The sequence below is a fragment of the Megalops cyprinoides genome, chromosome 24, assembly GCF_013368585.1.
Source record: "Megalops cyprinoides isolate fMegCyp1 chromosome 24, fMegCyp1.pri, whole genome shotgun sequence".
In the NCBI taxonomy this organism is placed as follows: Eukaryota; Metazoa; Chordata; class Actinopteri; order Elopiformes; family Megalopidae; genus Megalops; species Megalops cyprinoides.
In genome coordinates this window covers 20,891,646-20,902,122 of record NC_050606.1, presented here as the reverse complement: position 1 = coordinate 20,902,122, position 10,477 = coordinate 20,891,646, and the positions used below count along the sequence as shown (strand labels likewise).

Sequence of the window (10,477 nt, the reverse complement as noted above, 5' to 3'; positions counted from 1 at the left end):
CTGCACCCAAAGTAAAAGTCAATATAAATGGAAACATTGAAGCTGTTCTATGCACAATACTGACTGTATATATTCTCTCAGAAACAGTGTTCCTGGTATATATCTTTTTTTTTTTTTTTGCTGTTACACCACACCCTTTGATCATGAACAAAGCAAGGGCTGTCACAATGACACAGTAGCAACACAAGATACATATTTGTGGTGTCTGTAAATATTCACACTCGACAAGCTGTGGTCCATCCTCTGACAATCGTGAGTCCCCATTCATGGTTTGAGAGGATTTGCGCGCTGAGAGCGTGTTCAGAGACAGGATCGATGTACTCCGATGAACTGCTATTAGAACAGTATACGTTCTCAATATGTTCTCAGAGCGACAAAGACAGATGAAAGTCTCCAAGTGGATAAATAAAAGGTTTGACTGAGCCTGCGCAAGGGCAACGATAGCCAACCTACTCGCAGTGAGCGCATGCGATGCTTGTCACATGTTCACATCGTGATGACCTGAGTACACATATGGCGAGATCTGCTATTCTGAGACACTTATGTGGCTCTTAAAAGAGCCGTTGGATATCTGGTTAGATGGAATAGACGTATTTTAAGCGCGCTCTCCTCGAATGCGGCGGGCCAGCTGAATGTCCTTGGGCATGATGGTCACCCTTTTGGCGTGGATGGCGCACAGGTTGGTGTCCTCAAACAGGCCAACCAGATAGGCCTCGCTGGCTTCCTGCAGAGCCATGACGGCAGAGCTCTGGAAACGCAAGTCGGTCTTGAAGTCCTGGGCAATTTCTCTCACCAGCCGTTGGAAAGGCAGTTTGCGAATCAGCAACTCGGTAGACTTCTGGTAACGGCGGATCTCTCGCAGAGCCACTGTGCCAGGCCTGTAGCGGTGAGGCTTCTTCACACCGCCTGTTGCAGGCGCGCTCTTACGAGCAGCCTTAGTAGCGAGCTGCTTCCTGGGGGCTTTGCCACCAGTAGATTTACGGGCAGTCTGCTTGGTTCTAGCCATCGCGGCGAAACACTAACTTTTTTTTCTTGATAGAAAAGTAACAACGATACCCTGAGCACATGTTTATAAGGCGTAGCAGGCAAAGGCTGATTGGATGAGCTTATACGGAGCTGTCATTGGTCCGCACTTCAGTTCGTTGTCTGTGGCCATTGGGTCGTTTCTTCATCGTCTCTGCCGCCTAAAATTCAAAAATCTCTCTGTCCCGCCTTCTTTCCCAACCTCCTCGCAAAGCTTCCTCACGCACAAAGCCCTTTGTTCCAATTTTGTTGTTCTCCTCCCTGTCATACTCGTTCACAATAGTGATGGGAATAACAGCTCTATTGACTCCGTTCCTTTCCGAGAGCCGTTCAATAGAGCGGCTTATCGTTCTTTTAGGGGGCGGGGATCACCAAGTTTATCTGCGAAATAATCATATTATATACTACTCCTCGTATTGCCAGACCTAATATCATTGTGTATATGTGCTTTACAACGTCACCGCCCTTTGAAGGCGAAAATCACTCTCTCTCTAAAACCAAAGTGTCTCTCTCACCAAAGACTTGGATAGGTCGCGACGGTAACATCATTATTTCATAAGTTACTGAGTCATTTGAGTTACTTGATAATGCCGCTACAGTTCCGCCTAATCACGAGACAAGATCAACCCGGATGATCAAGTACACTTTGTATGAGTACGCGCAGTCATACACATTTTGGAGTCGCTAGAGTGCGTGATGCCATGTTAATATATTGTTGATCAATACGTGGCAACTGCCTTAACGTTGACCGCAGGTACACTCAAGTAGAAAGCAGTTTTGCACATTTTAAAGACACCAGTGGGTGGCTCTTAAAAGAGCCTTTGGGTTCCTGGGGTAGTGGTGGTCGCTGCAGCAATTATTTGCCCTTGACGGCTTTCTCGGTCTTCTTGGGCAGCAGCACAGCCTGGATGTTAGGCAGAACTCCGCCCTGAGCGATAGTGACACCGCCCAGGAGCTTGTTCAGCTCCTCGTCGTTACGCACTGCAAGCTGCAGGTGACGGGGAATGATACGGGTCTTCTTGTTGTCCCGAGCAGCATTACCAGCCAGCTCAAGGATCTCAGCCGTCAGATACTCGAGCACGGCCGCCAAGTAGACCGGGGCACCAGCGCCGACGCGCTCGGCGTAGTTTCCTTTACGGAGCAGTCTGTGAACGCGACCGACCGGGAACTGGAGCCCAGCCCTGGACGAACGAGTCTTGGCCTTAGCCCTGGCTTTGCCACCGGTTTTACCTCTTCCGCTCATGTTTAGGCTCACCTTGCTACGCTTACTCGACAACTATCAATTGAAATGACGCAACCAACCCTCGCGAGCCTAGTTTATAGCTACAAGAAACGCATTCATTGGATAAGGCTTCGATGGGATTTCATCCAATCAAATCTAAACAGTCCTTTTGCGCGGGCGTTCAACTTTTACAATGTTACTGGTGGAGAAGTCAACGTCACTAAAATGTATCCGTACAACAGCCTCCACACTGAGCCATTCCTCATGTGCAAACGCACAGCCGACATGAATAAAGATATGCAGTTACACTCGCTTATTGAATATACCACACTAATCGTAAACACATACTCTTGATTGAAAGGTGCGATACTTTATTTTTATTCTTATTCCTCCTGTACATATTTTTACTTTCTAGTTTTTTTATCATTACATACTTTTCTCCTTTCATCTATTTTACTTTCATCTGTTTAATTCTTGATGCGTTATTATGTTTTTTCCTTTGTGTTGCTCGTCTGTACTGTTTATTTCCCAAGTGTTTGTGAATTACTTGAGGTGTACAGTGATATATCTTATTTCCCACTCATAGAATCCATACTGCTACTAATTAACACGATTCAATAATTGCTGCTACTGGGACGCTAGGTAGAGCGTGAGGCATGTTACTGCGCACGAAGGTATGAACCGAGCTCATTTCTGTTGCCATCGGCATATGCAGCGTGTAGGGAGGCGTGTAAAGGGAGCTGCACATGTATTCACAGAAATCGAGCTGGCTTACAGTCACAACTGCAAACATACAAGCAAGAGAGCTAAGCAGAACGTGTTTGCGCTTTCACGAATTGATTGGGTGGCTCTTAAAAGAGCCTTTGCGGTACGAGAAATGAAGTGAGGTGTTCACTTTTTCTTGGGAGCCGCTTTCTTGGCTTTGGTGGTCTTGGGTTTGGCCACCTTGGGCTTGGCTGCCTTGGCTTTCTTGGGACTCTTGGTCGCCTTCTTGGCTGCAGCCGGCTTCTTGGCTTTCTTGGGGCTCTTCGTGGCCTTCTTGGGTGCAGCGGGCTTTTTCGCCTTCTTCGGCGACTTCTTGGCCGCGGCAGGCTTCTTTGCCGCTGCCTTCTTTGGCTTCTTGGCAGCAGCGGGTTTCTTGGCGGCCGGCTTCTTCGCTTTCGGAGCTACTTTCTTAACGGGCTTCTTTTTCGCAGCCTCGGCTTGCTTTTTGTTGAGCTTGAAAGAGCCAGATGCACCGGTTCCTTTAGTCTGCAGCAGGGTGCCCTTGGTTACCAGGCTCCTGAGCGCCAGCTTGACACGGGAGTTGTTCTTCTCCACATCGTATCCGCCGGCCGCCAGAGCTTTCTTCAGGGCAGCGAGGGACACTCCGCTCCTCTCTTTGGAGGCGGACACGGCCTTGACGATCAATTCTCCAACGCTGGGGCCCGATTTCCTTGGCTTGCTTGCTGCTTTCTTTTTAGGGGCCTTGGCCGGAGCGGCGGCAGCAGCGGCGGGAGCTGGTGTGACTTCAGCCATGATTTTGTCGTTCGAATTTCTCGGTTCACACGTAAACAGGACGCAGCACAGCCTGACTCAGAACTGCTTCCCAACCAGGGAGGTTAGCCGTACTTAAACATCACATGAGAACCGTGTAGACTCAATCCCCTCGGCAATGATTCGGTGCTCCCGACAACCTTGTCCGCTTGTGTTTTCTTGTCGTGAAAATCAGTCAAATAATCAACCTTGCAATTGTACACCAGGTGAAAAAGCACAGAATAATGAAGGAAAGCCTTTCCGCTCGCACCACAACCCTTCGTGTTACGGAGTTCTGCTATATTTTAGTGCGACGTGCCCAAAACCTAGTCGCTTTGCGGGGACACGGAACCGTTCACATTGTTTTTCGTGCAGATTTTCACACTTAAAACGGCTAAAACATTTGCTGCACGTTGACATCGCGTGTTATCCATTCACGCAAGACCCATGCGCATCTCGAAGACGATGTCAGTCGTTTCTTAACCGAACGTGAGTTTTAATTCGGACTCCTTTTGTGCCAGTTAAAGCACACATTAGACCGGTGTTTCCTCTTCGCTGCCCTTGGGTGAGATTTTGATCACTACCGTCATCTGCCTCTCTGTAGTCGTGCCCGCGTATGTTATCGGGGGTTCTCACTTTTTTTTTTCTTCAACCAGAAAAACTATTTTTTCTGGTTGCCTTTCAACGTTGCCATTGATGAAAACCAGGTCGCGCAGGAAGCAGCGTGACATTAAACTTTTTCATCTAGCAGGCGCTGTTATCCAGAACGATGTACAGTTTTATTTATTTGTAGGCCTACAGCTGGAGATTTACTGAAGTAGGTGTGGGTTAAGTACCTTGCGCAACAGGAGTGCGAATCAGCGACCTTTTAGTTATGATCCCTGCTCCTTACCACAACATCACACTGCCACGATTACTCTAGCTCCTGATATCCATCCCCCTACCCATACACTTTCTCTCTTTCTGACTCTGTGTGCCTGGGAGTGAAAGAGAATGAGAGAGAGTACTGAAAAAATACTGGAACTCCATCTGAAGTCATGCATGTATGTGTGCTCATGTGAGAGATAAAGAGAGAGGAGGAGATGGAAGAGACAAAGATATCTCGAGAAAATGGCCTCAAGGTCGTTACTCTGCTTTATAGTTCCTTTAAATCATTTATTGAGTCTTCCATTTGTCTCAATGATTTTATAAATGCCAGGTCATAAACTTTATATAAAAGTATAAAATATAGTATAAAAATAGTATAGTAAAAATAGTATAAAAGTATACAAATATAAAAAGGGCTATGTTTCACTTTTTCTAATGGAAGGGTGACTCCAAGAAAGGTCAAATTAATTTAGGAGCTTTCCTCTGCTGTTGAACTCAGAAAGCGATCATTTCTGACCCCTGAGACAACACAATCTTTGAGGCATACTGGGTTGGAACATGTCTTCAATTCAAAAGGACACACCATGCAGGTGACCAGTTGAAATGTATGTACTCAAATGTAAGGTGTCAAAAGGGCATTCAAAACGTTTAAGATCCTGGAAAGTCATGTGTAGGCCTACCTGCAGCTGTGTGCTTGAGGCTATATCGTTGTTGAAAGGACATGAACACCCTTTCAGAGATATTGAGCGTGATCGACAGAAGACAGAGTCATCAGCTGATCCTGAGCACATAAGTAAACATTGACTGTGGAGATGTGTGCGGCGCTTATGTAGCCGATGTCTTTGCAAAGCTGTCGTGGTGATTATGCACACGGCTTAAAGCAACAGTTTCAATGTCTTACCGAACATGAATTTAAAGACATAACGCACCCCTCTCCGAGCGTACTGCGAGTCTAACCGGGGCCACAATGGATCTTGCTGTAGTGAAGTGAATAATATCGGAGCAAGCCTCTTGCTCGGGCGCCCAATTTTAACAATGTTACTGGGGGAGAATTGAACGTGTACCAGAGTATGTGTGTACAACAGCCTCCACACTGAGCTATTCATCACTTGTAAGTATAGGCGACATGTATACATATGTATGGTTCTCTCTATAGCTCGTCTGTACTGTTTATTTCCCAAGCGTTAGCCTTAGCGCAAACCGCTCTTTGCACATCAAGACGCTTTTAACGCCACATCCATGATCCAAAAGTAGTTAGACGTGGACAAAAGAAAATGGTTTCTGCCTCTTAACCGAAAAGTGGGTGGCTCTGAAAAGAGCCTTTGGGTTAGATTTGCCACATCACTTTACTTGGAGCTAGTGTACTTGGTGACGGCCTTGGTGCCCTCGGACACGGCGTGTTTGGCCAGCTCTCCGGGCTCTGGATTTCTCTGGAGGTGATGGTGGAGCGCTTGTTGTAGTGAGCCAAACGAGACGACTCACCGGCGATGCGCTCGAAGATATCGTTAACGAACGAATTCATGATACCCATGGCTTTTGAAGAGATACCCGTGTCAGGGTGCACTTGTTTCAACACCTTGTACACGTAGATGGCATAACTCTCCTTCCTCGACTTTCTTCGCTTCTTGCCACTCTTCCCGGCCATCTTAGTGACGGCTTTCTTCGATCCCTTTTTGGGAGATTTGGCTGGCTCAGGCATGATTATTTACCCCCTTTTCACAAACTCAAATAAACACGGTCGACTCACATACTTGATCTATATAGAGAGGGTATGCAAATTTTGTCATGCTCTCTGCCCAGCCAGTGGTCCCTGGATCTCATTGGTAGATTCTTCCGAATTGAAGGACATTCAAATTCGATTGGCTGACTTCCTTGGGCGGGAATACCACATGTCTGAGCGTTAACCATCTATCAAAGGACTTCCACTTTTTCTCTTTTGTATTATTATTTTTTAATAGTCTAAACCTTCTTCCAGAAAAAGATCATGTAGGTGACATTAGTCAGGAAATACGTTCAAGGCATACATGAAAAACCAGCAATCAAAAATCTGCGTAGCATACATTAATCATGCATCAATAAACACGATAATCTATGAATACTGTATCTTATCCACGCCAAACTATGTTATCCAATAGGCGCTTGAGACTCACTTTTCTTTCTACCACAAATACAACAGATTATTACAATACTTATTATGTACAATTACACCGAAAGCATATTTCGTGGCTTTGGTCTTTCGTTCTCAATGTCCAGAGTTCGTTTACGATTTAATTCAGTCTTGATTTGTTAAAAACTGACTCAGCTGGTACAAAAATTATATCAGCCGTCCTTTTTCAGCGAATTTTCCACATCTTCATTTTTACAACAATCCAAAATAAAGCATGTTCATTTTCACTCAGTTTTTCATCCAAAAAAAAAAAAATCCTGCTCCACATCGTATCCGCCGGCCGCCAGAGCTTTCTTCAGGGCGGCGAGGGACACTCCGATCCTCTCTTTGGAGGCGGACACAGCTTTAACGATCAATTCTCCAACGCTAGGGCCCAATTTCCTGGGCTTGCTTGCTGCTTTCTTTTTAGGAGCCTTGACCAGGGTGGCGGCAGCAGCGGTGGGAGCTGGTGCGACTTCAGCCATGATCCTCTCGTTCAGATTTCTCGGTTAACACGTGAACACGACGTAGCACAGCCTGATTCAGAACAGCTTCCCAACCAGGGTGTTGGCCTTACTTAAACATCACATGTGAACCCTTAAAACGGCTAAAACATTTGCTGCACGTTGACATCGCGTGTTATCCATTCACGCAAGACCCATGCGCATCTCGAAAAGACGATGCCAGTCGTTTCTTAACCGAACGTGAGTTTTAATTCGGACTCCTTTTGTGCCAGTTAAAGCACACATCAGACCTCTTCGCTGCCCTTGGGTGAGATTTTGATCACTACCGTCATCTGCCTCTCTGTAGTCGTGTCCGCGTATGTTATCGGGGGTTCTCACTTTTTTTGGGCATACAACACAAACTATTTTTTTCTGGTTGCCTTTCAGCGTTGCCATTGATGAAAACCAGGTCGCGCAGGAAGCAGCATGACATTACACTACTTTCATCTAGCAGGCGCTCTTATCCAGAACGGTGTACAGTTTTATTTATTTGTAGGCCTACAGCTGGATATTTACTGACGTAGCTGTGGGTTAAGTAGCTTGCGCAAGGGTACAACAGGAGTGCCCCGGTGGGATTCGAATCAGCAATCTTTTGGTTATGATCCCTGCTCCCTACCACAACACCACACTGCCGCGATTACTCTAGTTCCTGACATCCGTCTCCCTACCCATACACTTTCTCTCTTTCTCACTCTGTGCGAATGAGAGAGTGTACTGAAAAAATACTGGAACTCCCTCTGAAGTCATGTATGTATGTGTGCTCGTGAGAGATAGAGAGGAGGAGATGGAAGAGACAAAGATATCAAGAGAAAATGGCCTCAGGGTTGTTACTCTGCTTTATAGTTTCTTTAAATCATTTATTGAGTCTTCCATTTGTCTCAATAATTTTATAAATGCCGGGTCATAAACTTTTATAAAAATATAAAAAGGGCTACGTTTCACTTTTTCTAATGGAAGGGTCACTCCAAGAAAGGTCAAAAATTAATTTAGGAGCTTTCCTCTGCTGTTGAACTCAGAAAGGGGTCGTTTTTGACCCCTAAGACAACACAATTCTTGACGCATACTGAGTTGGAACATGCCTTCAATGCAATAGGACATCAAGACATAGCTCGTGCTTCACACACCCCGCAGGTTACCAGTTGGAATGTATGTGTTCAAATGGCAGGTGTCAAAAAGGGCAAAAGGGCAAAACGTTTCGATATTTATGAGCCGGAGCCCCTGCATCTACAGCTGAGTTTCTCGGACCTAAAGGATGGAAACGATGTCGTGTGCATGTCACGAATCTGAATATAAATCTCACTCGCACAAGTGAATAAGGGATATGTAGCCAGATTGGATAGTTTTTCCAATTATTGTTGTATTAATATAGTAGTTGAAGTGTGAATCTAGATCTTATTTTCCAAGTCTGACAATAGGCAGTTTTGCAGGACCACTAACTACTCACTTCAGAACCAGAGAAGAGCTCTCAAAGAACGACGTGCCGCTAGAGGGCGCAGGTTGCCCATTTTCTCTCGCAGAGATCGTGAACTTAACAAGTCTGCCTGAGCCGCCCCCGAGAGTGATATCGCTGAGAAACCAAATTAATGTTAGCTATTAGCAACAGCAGTTACTTACTTCCTATCACAAGTAACATTAGCAACAGCAGACAACGTGTGGTGCAAAACGTAGGCTTTGTACCAGTTTATTCGAAACTGATAAAAATGTCAGCCAGAACACTCAATGAGTCAGGTCCAGCCATGTCATTGTCTAGCCACATAAAGATCAGTTTTGTTGTACGAAGCTTGAAAAAGACACGTCAAAAAGCTTATTTTTTGCAGTTATTGGGTAGCACATTTTTTGCCTAATCACATCGATTGTAAATGACCCAATTTAAATTTAAGTTTAAGTTTGATTATAAAGGAAGAATAGCACTCTGAATTGTATGTATTATCAGTTACGTTACTATTACTACATTTCTCATGTTGCGGATTTTTATTGCCTAACATTCTGTGTTGTATTGGTACACTTTTATTTTGAAATGTAAGCAGACACCTCTAGTTCACGGCTCCCGTGAGTTGTGTGGCAGAACAAAAACAAAGGAAAAAGAAAGCGTGTGAATTTAAAGTTTAGCACCCCTGGAGAGGGCATAAGCTCTTACGGTGATTTTTGTTGATTTATGATTGTTTACATTGAGTTTACAATAAAGGTGAAAAAATCATCAGTGCAAGGCTTGACCGTTCTTCCGTGGGATGTTACAGTAAAAGCTTAACCTGCACCGGCTACAGCCCGCTGCCTGCAAGGACGGAACGGCACATAGAGCAGTGAGTTGGAGCGCGTTGTGTGATGGTCAAGGGAGACGGTAAGGAAGTGGCACAAGCAAAATAGAAAACATTAAGGAAGAGATAAATAAGCAAACGGAAATACAGGAAAGTAGAAGCTTACTACACCAAGGGGAATGTGAAGGCACGTCTAGGCAGGAACTAAAGGAGATGATTGAAAGTAAGGAAAAACGGCTAGCTGAGCTTCAGCATGAAATGGATGAAGATGCTAATGAGCCAAGTTTACCGCGTCGTTCAGATCGTCCCGCCATGGCCACAGAGAAAATGCTTGCCTACCAAAAGGAGGAATTAAGTACAAAGGAAAAAAGACTGCTTAGCCTGTATGAACAATGGAAAATTCAAATCAGAGTGTCCACAGAAAACTTAAAGAAAGACATATCAGAATCTGAATTGGCTATTATGGCGGACAACATTGAAAAGGGAATGAAAGAAATCATGAAATTGTATGATGAACTAAGAGAGCAAATCACGCCATTCTGTGGAATCACGCCATCCACAGAACTTAGATTGATGCATGTGAGGCTGTAACTAAAGACATTGCGAAAATAGTCCTGGAGCATATATCAGCAATAGGTGGTGAGTTTGGCAAAGAGTATGAAAGGCGCCGTCTTCGTCAGCTCCTAGCCCGTGACTATGCCCACTCTATATATGGTACTGCCTCACTGTCAAGTGCCAGTCAGCTTTCTGAATCCATTGGTGCAAAAAGAGCTGAAGCAGCCGCAGAGCTGGCTGCAAAAGAAGCACAATACAAAGTAATGCAAGAAGAAAGAAAGCTGAAGGAAAAGATAAGGATGATGGAGGAACAACATAAAAAAGAAATGGACAAACAAAACTCTGAATTGGAACGTCTACAAGCAGAAAAGGACATGGAGGCAGTTCGCGC

The 10,477-nt window shown here is 45.0% G+C and overlaps 3 protein-coding genes and 1 pseudogene across 3 annotated transcripts; all 4 read right to left on the bottom strand.

The window, feature by feature from the left end:
• Positions 1-595: 595 nt before the first annotated feature.
• LOC118771185 (histone H3) lies at positions 596-1,006 on the bottom strand. Its single transcript, XM_036519090.1, has one exon. It carries the CDS (start codon positions 1,004-1,006, stop codon positions 596-598), a length of 411 nt encoding a protein of 136 aa, XP_036374983.1.
• An 873-nt stretch (positions 1,007-1,879) lies between these two features.
• Positions 1,880-2,266, bottom strand: LOC118771173 (histone H2A-like). The gene has a single exon (XM_036519076.1). It carries the CDS (start codon positions 2,264-2,266, stop codon positions 1,880-1,882), a length of 387 nt encoding a protein of 128 aa, XP_036374969.1.
• Positions 2,267-3,136: 870 nt separating this feature from the next.
• LOC118770944 (histone H1-like) lies at positions 3,137-7,258 on the bottom strand. Its single transcript, XM_036518734.1, has 3 exons — positions 7,061-7,258; positions 6,022-6,296; positions 3,137-3,782 (listed from the first exon to the last, which is right to left on the bottom strand). Exons 1-3 carry the CDS (start codon positions 7,256-7,258, stop codon positions 3,137-3,139), a joined length of 1,119 nt encoding a protein of 372 aa, XP_036374627.1.
• On the bottom strand, positions 5,974-6,326 carry LOC118770993 (annotated as a pseudogene).
• Positions 7,259-10,477: the final 3,219 nt, after the last annotated feature.